The following is a 15,083-nucleotide window of genomic DNA, read 5'->3' as shown; positions in this document are numbered from 1 at the left end:
TGAATGGACCTTTTTAGGATTACCATTTAAATTTTGATCCGTTAAGAAAAATCTTAGAAAAATAGCCTTCGGTCAGAATTTGAAAAGCACTCTTGGCAATCATCTGGATTTTCCTTAATAGATAGTTATGATGATCGTTAGGATTTTAGCCATAATACTGAAAAATTCTTGATGATCCGTTGGATTTTGTGGTAAATTCTGGTGATCATCGTATGAAAAATTCTGGCGACTACTAGGAACACTTCTCAAAATTTTGACTGAAGGCTATTTTTTTGAGTTTTTTTTTTTTAAAGAGTTAAAATTTAAAGAGAAATTTTCATAAAGCACTATCTTTTAGTGGTAATTAGCTATCTATAGATATCATTTGCTATATTACGGATTGTAGATACGATTTCTGTTGTTATAAGATATATTAGATGTATTTAAGCTAATGTATTCATGAATACAGTAGCAAAAATAGGCGTGAATCAGGGAAGTCCAGCTAATCAGTTGTTGTATTCGACTGTATTCATGGCGTGAAACATGGGATTACAGCTGGACAGATTATTGTATTCGACTGTATTCATGGCGTGAAACAGGGGATTACACTGTTTTTAAACGTAAAGTGAATCAATTAACATAATAGACTCCTAATATAACTCAACAAACTCAATTATAACACACAAATTTTGTATTTTCAGTTATAGAAAAAATTCTCAACCGAATAATACCCCAAAACATAGCAATCTTCAGAGAAATTATATAATACATCTGAATACATAAATTATATTAATTAAAAAAACATATGAATACATTCATGGCATATAGCGAGACAGTGAATACAATGAAATACATAGAATACAGTGGGATACATTGAAATACAATGGGGGGGAAAAGACAGTGAATACAATGAAATACATGGAATACAGCGAGATACATTGAATTACAATGAAAAAAGACAATGAATACAATGAAATACATGAAAATACAGCATGATACGTTGAAAATACATTGAAATACAGCGTGATACGTTGACAGAGTAAACGACAAAAATCTGTTGTGTTTACTTAGTTAAGAAGAAGAAATGATTGATTGAGAAAATCCATTTACCGTCGTCATTCTTGTCGTGCGTCTCTCTTTCTATACGTTTTTTTGGTTTTTTATGGGGAAGAGAATGACATGTATCAAAGTAAAGAGAGAAAGAAAATAGTGTAACTGAATATTAGTGGCTTAAGGGTAAGAGGTAACCAAAATTAGATATTCTGCTATAAACATTAAAAGGTATCTATATAATATAATTTTTTAAAATAGTATTTATTTAAAATAAATAAGGTGTTAAACTTTGCTGTAGGAGGCAAAAATTCCAAATTTAAATAGCACCACCCAATTAAGTTGAGAATAGAAGCCCAAAATGAACTAAATATCGTAAAATTTCGTGTGGTGCCCAATTTTGTGCTACCCACTGATTTTGTGTCCACTTTTAAAAAAAAAATTAACTAATACTTAATTTTGAAATAACTTCAGATACATATACTTTTCTCTTCTCCTTTATCGTTGTTTTCTTTTTCTTTGTGCTTAGAATTTCTTCTTCTTCTTCTTCTTAGTTGGAAAATGGGTTTGTTAAATTTATTGTTGTTTTGATCATTTGATGATTGAGATTTATTCTTTATGATACTTAAAAAATTTGTTTCAACTTTGAGCTAGATTTTGGGCGTTGAATCGTGTATTGAATTGTTGAAATTCGAAGAATGAGTTTACATTTTAGAACTTAAGATTCTAAATCTGAAGTTGCATTCAATTAATTGAACTACTTAATATTTAAATTTCTGAAGTTCGAAATCTCTTTCTACCGGGAATTCAAAAAGTTTTTTTGTACGCCAAACAAAAATAAATAAGTAATAAAACGTTCGAATAATTTGAATCAACTTGAAAAAAGAATTCAATTATTCTTAAATTGTTCAATTATTATCTAATTGAATAATTTAACGATTTCCTTTTCATATTTGATATTGATTAGCTCACCAATCAATACGTAATGGAACTCGCTTCGCTTTTCTGATTGATAGATAAAATGCATTTGAAAGATAGAAGAACTTGAGATTTGATTTTTGAAGTTTCATTTAAAAGATTGAACTACTTTAGATTCGAATTTCTAAAGTTGCATTTGAAACATAGAATAAATTCAGGTTTGATTTCTAAGGTTGAATTGAAGATATTGAACTACTTCAGATCGAAACGGGTATACTTTACAAAATTTTATGCAGTATGGTCCCAAAAGTAAGTATATATGAAAATATTCCCCGGTTATCTTAGTAACTTTAGACGGGTTGGATCATGATGTAATAGTGACACAACTTATTTTGACCCCTTCAAATTTCATCAAACCACCTTATTGATATACCTACCCTCACTTCTTAGACGGAAGAGTTGTAGAATTTTGCTCAAAAACAAAAACTTAAAAAAAAGAAGAAGAAAAAAAAGAGAGACGGTATTCTTCAAGGCAATAAGCGTCAACAGAAGCAGCAACCTTAAAGGTATGTATTACCCACATTTGCTATAATATTACAAACGGCTCGCCGATGAACACCTCAGTTATCTAGGGTTAGGGTTATCCTTTTTCCGGGGGAATTTCAGCTCCGGCGCGTGTCAATTTTGATGTTGATGTACGAATAACTTCCGCGCGTGGGGTTTTAGTTTTGGATTCCTGATGATCACTCTGATCATTGAATATGTAATGAGCTGATTTGATAATGCAGTAAATGAATAAATTAAAGTTAATTAATCCGGATAATTCTACTGAGCTGAGCTAAAAACTCGCAAGTCTCTAGTATTCAACTGCGTCAGTATATGTGATAGCACCAGTTGTGATAGCCTAGATCTATCCATGATGCAATTCAAAATATGAATATGCTCCGTTTTTACTGAATTTACGATTTGAGTATATAATCATTTGTACCTGTTTCATTACTCTTTTTTTTTTTTTTGAATGACGGTGTCTTGGTCAGCTTTAGCCTCTGGTGGGATTTGAAACTGAGAATTCATGATTCTCCTCCCACTTCATTGACCTTGTGTTGCATTACTTTCAATTTCAGGGTTGAAATCGGGAAAGACAGCAAATAGTGGAGCTGAAATGGCTCCGTTGGAGGGTGTGAAGGAGGGAGGAAGTATGGAAGAAGTAGCTTTGTGTAACTCGCCAGGAAAATTGATATTTGGGAGGTACTCCGATGCAGAAATGGTAGCTCAGCTGAAAAAACTTGCGCTAGATCCTTGTGATTCGAATGTATCACATCAGGGAATTCGACCATTATGGAATCAGATGCTAAGAGTGCGAGATGTTATGGCTCTTGCTGATAATGACTGTTCGTGGGTATGCTCATTTATGAAGTTTCTTTAAATATTTACCTCTATCATAGTAGCGCTTATCTTCTTATCTTCGTGGCGTTGGTTACAGTCTTGCAGATGTGCATCTTTTTTCACCTCTAGGTACTCCTTCTCCACGGAGGAGACTAAACTAAGCATCAATGAACTGTACTGGAGTAATGGAGAGAAACAGTTTAAAACACCAAAATGCAGGAATTAGTATGACTGCAGCTGAAATATATGGAAATTACTTTAGTCGGTGACTTTCTTTTAAGTACTGTTTGTTATTTATAATAAAAAGATAATGATGTAGTCCAATTAAATTGCTAAACGAAGTTAAATTGTGAACGTCGAATATTTACCAAATTGATATCAAATACAAGTTGGATTAAAGTACAGATAGATCATTTTTGAAGTAGATTTTAGAGTAGATTCAGATTAGATGGAATCCCATCTTGATTTCAGAATCTCCAAACAACCCTCAAACTTGGATCCTTGTTAAGTAGAGTCGCATAAAATTGGATGGACCCAATATTATTTTTGGGCTAAAGAAACAAATATATACTCCTTCCATTTCAATTTATGTGAATCTATTTGACTGGACATGTAGTTCAAGAAAAAAGAGAAGACTTTAGGGGTGGGAATAATGCCGACCGAACCGAAAAAACCGACCGAACTGTAAACTTCCATTTATTCGGTTTCGGTTTTTCGGCTTATTCGGTCGGTTTGCGGTTTATGTTTTTTATAATTTCGGTTTTCGGTTCGGTACTCGGTTTTGCAACTTCTGTTTTCGGTTAAACCGAAAATCGAAGTTTTCTAATATGGGTCCTAAGCCTTTAGGCTCCTCTTAAGTTGTCTAGCCCAACTTTTTCATATATTTAAATTATAAAATTAGAAGCCCAAACCCAAATAAAGTCCCACATTTCTAAAAATTATCCCTTTTTGTTTGCCAATGCATTTTTCATCATTGTTTGTTTGTGCATCGCCAATATTGCTGTGGTATAATGACATTCATCTTTGTTTGCCACCGTCTCTTTCAGTTTTTAGAAGAAATAGTTATTACTGAAATGGAAGAAAACAGTATTCTTACTATAACTTAATATTTGTTTATGTTTCACGGGAAGTGTGAGATCTAAAGTAGAAAACCTTTTATATAATAGATACTAATTCTCTTCTCATTTGAACTTGCTTAGATTATGCTTCTAGATGATTGTCTAAGTCTCTACGAGATAATTATATTGTAAGTAGTATTTGTCAAATAAATTTATATTTCGTACATCAACTAAATGATTTGACTAATCATATTATAAGTATCGCATTTTGGAGTTATAGTTGCATTAAAATATGAAATTAGTCATATTGTTTAGTAGAAAAAGTCCAATTTAAAAGCTCAATACGACAAGACCAAACCGACCGAATTGAACCGAAAATCGACCAAACCAAATTAGCAAAAACAGAAGAAACTGAACTAATTTTGGTTCGGTTATTGGTGCATCAAATAGAAAACCGAAAACTGAACCGAACTTCATGAAAACCGAACCGACCGGCTGACGCCCACCCCTAGAAGACTTTTGAAATTGTGGTGTAAAATGGGGCACAAAAATTTGTGTGGCTAGAAATCATTGCATAAATGGAAATTGTTTCTAAATATGAAAAGGGGTAATTCTTTTTGGCACGGACTAAAAAGGAAATAGGTTCACATAAATTGAAACGGGGGGAGTATTACATTACAACCCTCTGACATGCTTTATGTTTTGAGTATATTTGTCTGCATGCATCATTGCTTCTGATATGTGTCAATCCTTCCTATGTAAGTACTTTTAAAGTCTAATTTACCCTTGTATGACTAGAAGTGTTTTGTGGCCAGAAAGGGATTTGTTGACTAGCCGTCCCAATTTGTTTGGGACTGAAGCGTAGTAGTTGTTGTACTGATTTATTGGTTAGCTGGGCATATTGATGAAAACACTTCTTGCACTATCCAGTACCATGAGTTTCATGTCCATCTGCCTGTTTTCTGTATAATAGTGCATGACTAATGATGATAAATCATAAATGACCAAAAGCAAAGAGACTTGATCTATTATTTTGACATTTCATCATTTCCTGACAATTATGTAGGTAATTGTACAGCTATGAAGCATTTATTTTTCACTGATTTATTCCAATTCGGGTTCATGCCGGGTCGTTCCACCACAGAAGCTATACACCTTGTTAGGAGGTTGGTGGAACTGTAGAGAGAGAAAGAAGGATTTGTATACGGTGTTTATTGACCTAGAGAAAGCTTATGACAAGGTTCCTAGAGAAGTTCTTTGGAGATGCTTAGAGGCAAAAGGTATGTTGGTTCCTTATGTTATGGCAATTAAGGACATGTATGATGGGGCTAAGACTCGGGTTAGGACAGTAGGAGGGGACTCTGAGCCTTTTCCGGTTGAAATGGGATTACATCAAGGCTCTGCGCTCAGTCCGTTATTATTCGCCCTGGTGATGGATGCGATATCAAACCATATTCAAGGGGAGGTGCCATGGTACATGCTATTCGCTGATGACATAGTTCTGATTGATGAGTCACGAGCCGGTGTTAACGAGAGATTGGACGTTTGGAGACAGACTTTTGAGTCTAAGGGTTTCAAGCTAAGCAGAACGAAGACGGAATACCTCGAGTGTAAGTTCAGCGCTGGGCCGGGAGAAGTGGGCGTAGATGTGAGGCTTGAGTCCCAGGTTATCCCAAGTAGAGGCAGCTTCAAGTACCTTGGTTCGGTTATCCACGGGGGAGGGGAGATCGACGAGGATGTCACACACCGTATTGGTGTAGGATGGATGAAGTGGAGGTTGGCATCTGGAGTCTTGTGTGACAAGAAAGTGCCAACGATACTCAAAGGTAAGTTCTATAAAGCGGTGGTTAGACCGGCCATGATGTATGGGGCTGAGTGTTGGCCTGTTAAGAACTCACATATCCAAAAGATGAAAGTAGCAGAAATGAGGATGTTGAGGTGGATGTGCGGGCACACTAGGATGAATAAGATTAGGAACGATGATATTCGGGAGAAGGTGCACGTGGCTCCTATTGATGACAAGATGCGGGAAGCGAGGCTCAGATGGTTCGGGCATGTACAGAGGAGAAGCCCAGATGCTCCAGTAAGGAGGTGTGAGCGGCTGGTCGTGGAAGGCACGAGAAGAGGTTGAGGGCGGCCTTAGAAGTATTGGGGAGAGGTGATCAGGCGCTTCAGATTTCCGAGGACATGACACTTGATAGGAAGTTGTGGAGGTCGAGTATTACGGTTGTAGACTAGGAGGTTGTTGAGTCTTGCGTTACTTTATACCTTTGTGAGCCTAGTTCCGGTGGAGTTTTGTCTAAGATAGCTAGGGGCAGTGTCATGTCTTACTATTTTCTACTTTCGACGCAGGATCCATTTAATAGCCATCGTTTTTGCTTTGCATTTTTCTTCTGCATTTTATGTTCCTTTTTCCCTATGATCTCCGTGGTGAATTTAATATTCTTTCCTTTAGTCTTTTTATTATCTTGAGCCGAGGGTCTTTCGGAACAGCCTCTCTACCCCTTCGGGGTAGGGGTAAGGTCTGCGTACACACTACCCTCCCGAGACCCCACTTGTGGGATTATACTGGGTTGTTGTTGTTGTTTGTTGCTTGCTAAAAGGAAGGCAAAGGAAGTTGTAGATAATAACCATAGATCTTATCAACTTCCATTGGGTGCGATCATGTGAAGAATTGAAAGTCAAAAACAAACTAAGATACAATTTTGTAAATGCTCATAGATTCTGTATTAAACCACTAAAAGGTACAAGTAATCCAATTGATGGATAAAACTGCAAGCATGCCTTTCCCCCTGCACTGATGACTGTTTGTTTCTTCCTTGTATAGATAGATGCACATCTGCATCCGTAGATTTGATAAGTTTGTCAAAACCAATGTATGAGGCTAATACTAATTCTCTTTCGCTGTGGAAGTAGTTTGGTTTAGACTTGTACTCCAAATCATTATGCCTCATTGAGAGGCATTTAGTGAATCATTTACTGTGGGTTTTGTATACATTTCCTTGTGAATGAACGAATTATAATTGGATGAACAAGCACATTTTCCAAAGGGATTGCTGATGAATTTTGAAACAATTGTATGCAAATGCACATGTACCTCCTTCAGCTCCAAACATCGATCCACCTTCCTTTCCCTCGAGGCCTATTTCGTGAATATTTGGGGTTTAACTGATACTTCTGAAGGTTAGGAGCCATTAGCAGTAATCTGAAGTTTGTCACCAGTGCTTGGACAGAATGGATAAGAGGGAAAGGCTGCATGCATGTAAATAAATAGGAAATAGAGATTACTTGAGGATACAGCCGCTTTTTACCCCGCCATGTCTTTGCAGTATAGCTAAACAGCAAGATCAATTCCATTTTGTGTTCTTGATGTATCATATCATGAGTGAGACTGAATATCAATGTTCTTGTGGTTCTCTTGAATTCTGTAGCGTCTGAAAATTAGTTTCGGAAATTTTCATCCTTCAGGACATCACCCTGATTTAGTTGAAAAAAATTATGTTCTCATAAGTTCCTGAGCAACATCAAATGGTTCTTTTCCCCTCCCATTTTGCTGTAATTCTGCCATACTGTTAATAACATATTTTCTTGATTCGTTTGACAGAAGAAAAGAAAACTTCAACAGTTTGTGAAAGATCAGTTGAGATCTGCTCCTGGACTTCCAGCAGAGAAATTTAACCAGAAAAGTAAATCAAAACTACGTAGAGGACAAGGGCATTTTTCTCATGCCTCCGGTATTTCATGCCTGCTTAATTCAGTTAACTCTGCAAAAAGTTCTCGCCAAAAGAATTTCTCAACTTCGCACAGTGCATGTAGTTTACTGGCATTTGAGGACAATTTTCAAGAGCAGTTATCTTCAGAATTCTCCCTCCAGAATGATGCAAAAGATTTTGCTCCTACCAGCAAGGATTTATCTTCCTTAGTTGATTCTGACGAGTCAGTAAATGGTTCAGACCTGATGAGTCGTGATAATCGGACCCCTTCCGTTGCCTCCTTGCTGGCCTTGAATGATGCAATTCATAATTCAAGCTTGTTGTCTATGAAAGGATCAAGAAGCAGATCTCTACAACCACCTCGTCAATCCTTCAGGTTGCTGAACTTCATTGGCGACCACCTTCAGAGATTTGTTATTCCAGTTGGGCCTCGTTTCCAAGCTGAAGTTCCAGACTGGACGGAACTAGCAGACAAGGATGACATTAATAGTAAAGCCATTGACTCTGAAGATTCAAGATGGTTAGGCACCCTAGTTTGGCCTATTGAAATCGGGCACATGGAAGTCTCTTCTAGACCAATTGGAAAAGGGAGACCTCACTCCTGCTCTTGTCGGTCTCCAGGAACCACTAACTGTGTCAATCGCCACATTCTTGAGGAAAGGCTAATTCTGCAACGTGACCTTGGCCCTGCTTTCTTCAGTTGGAAATTTGATGAAATGGGAGAGCAAGTTTCGAAGGCATGGTCATCCAAGGATAAAGCGGCCTTTGAGTCATTGGTCAAAAGGAAACCACAACCAAGTGGAAAGAACTTTCTGAAGCATGCAGTAAAGTCATTACCACAAAAGACTAGGAAAACCATCGTCAACTATTACTTCAATGTTTTCATCCCCCGACAATTGAGCGTACAGAATAGGTCATCCAATAACTTGGTCAATATTAGTGATGATTTTACTGATGACATTAATGACACAGGCATGCATAAAGGAAGTGAAGGCCAGAGACCTGAGGGTTTGAAAAGTCGATACATGTGTCGGCCAATTTAATCCCTGGAAGTAGATAATCTAACAGGCTATTTTCCTCCTTTCAGGATGTTTGATAGGAGTGAACCTTTCGATACAAGTATGATATTTTAGCCATGTTAATATCAGTTCAGTGAAGATCATTTGTTCAGCACATTTTTGGTCTATGGCGTTTGTTCTACATAGATTTCAGTAAAGAAATGTATTTCTTTTAGTATTAATCCATGGTACTTGTTCTAGCAGAAGTGTTCTGTGACTATTGGGTTCAATTTCTTCAACTTAGACGATCTACTCCAGCAGTAAACATTGAATGGGAATTTACTGTACTTTCGTCTAAGAATTGGGTTTTTAATTATTTTTTGTTTGCCCTTCTCATCACCTGTATCACTATTACTAGTATCGCGATTCTTTTCTTCGCACTTTCTAATTCTGTACTTTTTTGTTATTACTGTTCCAAGGGAAGAGTTTGACCCGGTGTGTCAATAAGGACACCCATATGCATTTCCTTTTGTTATGTTCTCGCTGCGCTCTTATGCCTTTAATTGAAGTATATATCGCCGATTCAATCTATCTTGATGGAGTTTTTCTAGTAGGTAGTGAGTAGACTATTAGAGGCAGAAAAACTACTCGTTTTTTACCTCTATCTTGGTGGAGTTTTTCTAGTAGGTAGTGAGTAGACTATTAGAGGCAGAAAAACTATTAGATTTGTGGAATAGATTTGTGGAGTAGTGAGTAGACTATTAGAGTTTTTCTACTCGTTTTTTTACCTCCTTTTCAACTTGGTTATAGTGTATAATATTGTTAAATTTGTGGAACGAGATAGTTTATAAGAAGGTAGCAGTCGCAGCTAAGAACAAAGAAGAGAAAGCTGAGGAAGAAAATGAATCTTCATTTCTGTTATTGACAACTATACAGTAACATGTCCTCTTTATACAAGTCGAACTACTATAACAAACTAGTAACTATGGTTAGCTAACTATAGTCTTCCAAACTATGGTTAAGTTATGTTACACTACTAACCACATCATTTATACTACTACACTCAACACCCACCCTCAAGCTAGAGGAGGTAAAGTTATTCTCCATCCCTAGCTTGGATAATAAGTAGCCATGTTGCAGCATGCTCAAGCCTTTAGTGAGAAGATCAGCTTGTTGATCAGCGGTGTTAACTTAGACAGTGTGAATCAACCCCGATTGAAACTTTTCAAGCACATGTCTATGTGTTTGGTCCGTTCATGAAAGACATGATTGACAGCAATCTGAATTGCTGACTTGCTATCACTGTAAATAGGAACTGGAGTTTGTTGATGAACCCCTAACTCTTTAAGCATACCAACGAGCCAAACAATCTCAGCTACAGTCGAGGCAAGACTCATGTACTCTACCTCAGCAGAACTTCTGGAAATTGTTGCATGAAATAAGTGAGTCACCAAACTTCACTAAGTATCATGTTATAGATGTTCTGTTGTTGGGACATGCTGCCCAATCAGCATCACAGAAGAATGATAGAGATCCAAAACATTCAGCCTTCATTAACACCTTAGACCAAGACAATGTTTAACATACCTCTAAAATTCTGAAGGGAGCTTCCATGTGAGATTATTTGGGACTGTGCATAAACTGACTTAAGTTTGAACTGCAAAAGAGATGTCAGATCTGGTGATTGTCAAATACATCAATCTACCAAGTAACCTTTGATATGACCTAGGATCCTCTAGTAGAGTGTCATCAGTTGTAGAACCTGTGTGGGTATCAAACTCCAATGTGGTCAACTTAGCATTCAACTCTAGGATGAAGTAACAGGTTTGCAACCCGATAGACCCAAATCAACTATTAACTCCAAGTTATACTTCCTCTGATGCATCAAAATGCCCTCTCCACTTCTGGCAAATTCAATTCCTAGAAAATATTTTAGCTCTCCCAAATCTTTGATCTTGAAGCTATCTTGCAACTGTGATTTGGTCTTTTGTATTAGCTGTAGATCATCTCCAGTAATAATGAGGTCATCTACATATACTAGGATCACTATCAACTACCTTGAAGTTCTTTTTGTGAACAAAGAGTAATCTAGGTGGCTCTGTTGGAATCCTGAGGCAAGGAGTGTTGTAGTGAGTTTGATATTCTATTGTCGAGATGCCTGCTTAAGCCCATAGAGGGATTCATAAAAATGACTTGTCGTTAGAGACTGCAAAGCCAGGTGGAATGCATATAAACACTTCTTTAGTTAAATCACCTTGTAGAAAAGCATTGTAACCATCCATTTGGTAGATTGTCAAATAGTTGGCAGCAGCTAAAGCAATTACACTTCTGACAGTTACCATCTTCACTACTGGTGAGAATATTTCTTGTTAATCCAATCCTTCCTTCTGGTTGTACCATTTTGCCACAAGTCGTGCCTTGAATATTTCAACCTCTCTATTTGCCTTGTACTTAATCTTATACGCACATTTTCATCCTATGGTTCTCTTCCCTAGGGGGGCAAGGACACTATCTCCCAATTTTTGTTATCCTCCAATGCTTTTATTGTTGCTTGCATAGCCTCAATCCATCTTTTATCTTTTGCAGCCTCATAGTAACTACTGGTTTCTTGTTCATATGAAAGCTGAGATAAGTAGCTTTGGTACTTGGGAGACAGGTGATCATACCCTATGACATTAGTTATGGGATATCTACAATTATTGGTTTGTACCGCTTTGTCAACTCTAACATAATCCTTAAGCCAGATAGGAGGTCTAGGAATCCTGCTTGATCTTCTAACATCATCAATAGATGGTTCGTTTGGCTCAGAAGCTACAGCTGATGCAGGAGTTCCTGGAAGGGACTCCGGATTCCCCTGGTCTAAGTTAGGCACTGGTGCTTTCTCGGAAGAAGAGGCATTTCGATAAGTCTGAGAATGAGTCAGCAGCAGGAGCTCATGCAAGAGGAAGAGAAGCCTCATGATCTACACCATTATGATTAGGAAATGATCTCATATCCAGATCATCTAGAAAAGACTGATCAGTCCCCACTTCTAGATTCTGAAAATGGAATGCTTCTTCAAAAAATGTTTCATCTCTATTGATGAAAAATACATTGTGCTCAAGATCAAGTAGCTTGTATCCTTTTTGAAGTGTTTCATACCCCAACAACACACACTTTACAGCTCAAGGCCCAAACTTATTAGTTTTAGGCAGTAAAGAAGCAAAATACAAGCATCCTATGATCCTTAGATGAGATAAGGAAGGCTGTTTGTGATACAACAATTCAAATGGCGATTTATTGTCAAGAATAGTGGAGGGCACTCTATTGATAAGATATACAGTTGTCTCAATACAATCTCCCCAAACTCTAGCTGGTAGATGGCCTTGGAATCTGATAACAATTGTAATTTCTAAAATATGTCTGTGTCTTCTCTCTACTACCCTATTATGTTGGGGTGTGTAAGGACATGAACTTTGATGTAGGACCCATGCAACTGAAATAGTTCTCTACAATGAGTATTGAAAAATTTACTTCCATTATCTGATCTAAACATCTTGACAGACTTGCCAAATTGAGTTTTAATCAAAGCAAGGAAGTCTTTTAGTATGAAAACTACATCAGATTTCAATCTCAATAGAAATGTCTAAGTCTATCTAGTGTAATCATCCACCAATGTAAGAAAAAGCTTTATTCCACTATATGTAGTAACCTTATAAGGTCCCCAAACATCCATGCAAATTAGCTGAAAAGGTTCAACAGTTCTAATAGTACTTAGTTGAAATGGCATTCTAGTTTGCCTTGCCAAAGGGAAAATCTCACACCTATGAGCATTATTAAAGTCTATATTATTTCTGAAATATCGTAATTTTCTAAGGACTGGAAGAGGTACATGTCCCATTCACTAGGGCCATATATCTGGATCTCCTTGTTTGATAACTGCAAAAGCTTTGCAAGAATGCGGTCTGTTTTGTGACTCCATTTAGGTCATGGTGTACATCTCATCTTCCTCCATACCAATCTTCTTCATCCTCCCAGACAAGAGGTCCTAAAATACACAAAATATAGGGAAGAAAGAAGCAAACAGTTTGGATCTTTTGTCACCTTGGAGACAGACAAAAGATTGAACTTGAAGGCAGGAACACATAGAACATTCTTAATAGTGTCACCTCCTGACAATTGACAATCCCCTATATGAGTAATTTTGGCAGAATCCCCTATTGGTAGTTGAACTTGTCCCGCATTTTCTTGTTTGTGTTCCATGGTGCAACAATTCTTTATTTCCTATCATATGGTTTGTAGCTCCTGTGTCTATAATCCACTTAGGAATGCTAATATTGTTATAAAGAAATGTACATGTCATTGCTGTCATAGTGCCACTTAATTCACCAATCGAGCTTTTGTTCAATAGTTGTAGGATCGGAGAATGTTGTTCATTTGTGAACATGTGTGTTGGAACTCCTTTATTTGTTTCTTGTGGGACATTGCTTTCTATTTGTTATGCATTAGCTCTTCTCTTAGGCTTAAAGTCAGGTAGATATCCCACTATTTTATAGCAATTATCTTTCGAATGACCTTATTTGTTACAGAATTCACGCTTCATCAACTTGTAGCAGCCTACCTTTTTATGCCCCTTCTGGTGACAATACTCATATTCTATGATGAAGTTCTTCCTTGGCTTTTTCCCTAACTGTGTGGTGAACATAGCCGTAGGCTCAACCTATCATGTATGTGTGTTGAAATGGTTGCCTGAGATTATTCTCCTACTTTCATCTTGAACTATCATAAACATAAGCTTGATTAATGAAAGAGACATTAGGCATCATCAAAATTTGATTTCTAACTTGCTCAAAAATGTCGTTCAACCTCATTAAGAACTGCAATAACCTCTGAAATTCCAATTGTTCAACATAATTCTTAACAGGAGGTGGCGGTAATATAGCATCATATTCAGCCCAAAGGTCAGTTAATTTTGTAAAATAAACAGAAACAGACGATATCCCCTATGTAGAAGTAAAAATTTCTTTGTGTAAGTAATAAAGCCTCGATGCATTTACTTTGTCAAATCGTTCCTTAAGTTATGCCGAAACAGGTTAAGCATTCTCTGAGAATAGAACACCAGTAAGGAGGTGTGAATTAACGTTGCTCATCAACCACGAAGTAACAATGACATTACAGCGATCCCACTGATGAGCTAATCCCGGTCCAAAATCACTTTTCGAGGTAGTACCATCTACCAAACAGAGTTTATTCTTTCCTAGAAGAGCTACTTTCATAGCTCGACTCCACAACGTATAATTCTCTATTCCAGTTAATAACAAACCAATCGACAACGAACCTGGTCCATCAGATGGATGTAAGTAGAGTGAGTGATTATGATCTAGAAAGAAGTTCCCACTATTCACAGGTCCAGTCGGTGCTACTGCTGTGGTGGTGGTGTTGCCGGAATCATCAGCAATCCCCATGAAAAATTGCAGAAATCTACTCGCAATTACACAATTGAAGCAAAATTAGGGTTCCAATCACAGATCATCATTCCCGATTTGAAAGAAACTAAAGAAATTAAGGAAAAATTGAAGTTGATTCCCTCGATTACTTCGACTTTACAAAGAAATCCCTAGAATTGCTTAGTAATTTGCTCTGATACCATGTTAAATTTGTGAAACGAGATAGAGTTTAGAAGAAGGTAGCAATCGCAGCTGAGAACAGAGAAGAGAAAGCTGAGGAAGAAAATGAATCTTCATTTCTGTTATTGACGACTGTATAGTAACGTGTCCTTTTTATACAAGTCTAACTACTATAACTAACTACTAACTATGGTTAGCTAACTATAGTCTTCTAAAATATGGTTAAGTTATGTTACACCACTAACCACATCAATTATGCCACTGCACTCAACAAATATGACCTCATTTGTCAACTTGGTTATAGTGTATAATATTTGCAAAGAAGAAACAAGGAACAAAAGATATTAGGGTAAGAATACCGACGAACGGATGGGG

At 37.0% G+C, this 15,083-nt stretch overlaps 2 protein-coding genes across 2 annotated transcripts; one reads left to right on the top strand and one right to left on the bottom strand.

Moving 5' to 3' along the window:
* Positions 1-2,334: 2,334 nt before the first annotated feature.
* Positions 2,335-9,365, top strand: LOC107793715 (uncharacterized). The gene is made up of 3 exons (XM_075222773.1): positions 2,335-2,513; positions 3,072-3,346; positions 7,996-9,365. The coding sequence occupies exons 2-3, from the start codon at positions 3,110-3,112 to the stop codon at positions 9,145-9,147; spliced, it is 1,389 nt and encodes a 462-aa protein (XP_075078874.1). The 5' UTR covers positions 2,335-2,513; positions 3,072-3,109; the 3' UTR covers positions 9,148-9,365.
* A 4,485-nt stretch (positions 9,366-13,850) lies between these two features.
* On the bottom strand, positions 13,851-14,546 carry LOC107801390 (uncharacterized). The gene is made up of 2 exons (XM_016624716.2): positions 14,223-14,546; positions 13,851-14,084 (listed from the first exon to the last, which is right to left on the bottom strand). Exons 1-2 carry the CDS (start codon positions 14,544-14,546, stop codon positions 13,851-13,853), a joined length of 558 nt encoding a protein of 185 aa, XP_016480202.2.
* Between the last annotated feature and the right edge of the window lie 537 nt (positions 14,547-15,083).

Source organism: Nicotiana tabacum, chromosome 10 (genome assembly GCF_000715075.1).
Source record: "Nicotiana tabacum cultivar K326 chromosome 10, ASM71507v2, whole genome shotgun sequence".
Classification (NCBI taxonomy): Eukaryota; Viridiplantae; Streptophyta; class Magnoliopsida; order Solanales; family Solanaceae; genus Nicotiana; species Nicotiana tabacum.
This window is presented reverse-complemented; position numbering and strand designations above follow the sequence as displayed.

Coding starts and splice junctions, on each gene's coding strand:
- LOC107793715 (XM_075222773.1), top strand. CDS start 3,110: ATGGCTCCGTTGGAGGGTGTGAAGGAGGGAGGAAGTATGGAAGAAGTA. Junction 3,347..7,995: donor CTGATAATGACTGTTCGTGG/GTATGCTCATTT, acceptor TTCGTTTGACAG/AAGAAAAGAAAACTTCAACA.
- LOC107801390 (XM_016624716.2), bottom strand. CDS start 14,546: ATGGGGATTGCTGATGATTCCGGCAACACCACCACCACAGCAGTAGCA. Junction 14,085..14,222: donor CTTCGTGGTTGATGAGCAAC/GTTAATTCACAC, acceptor ACTTCTACATAG/GGGATATCGTCTGTTTCTGT.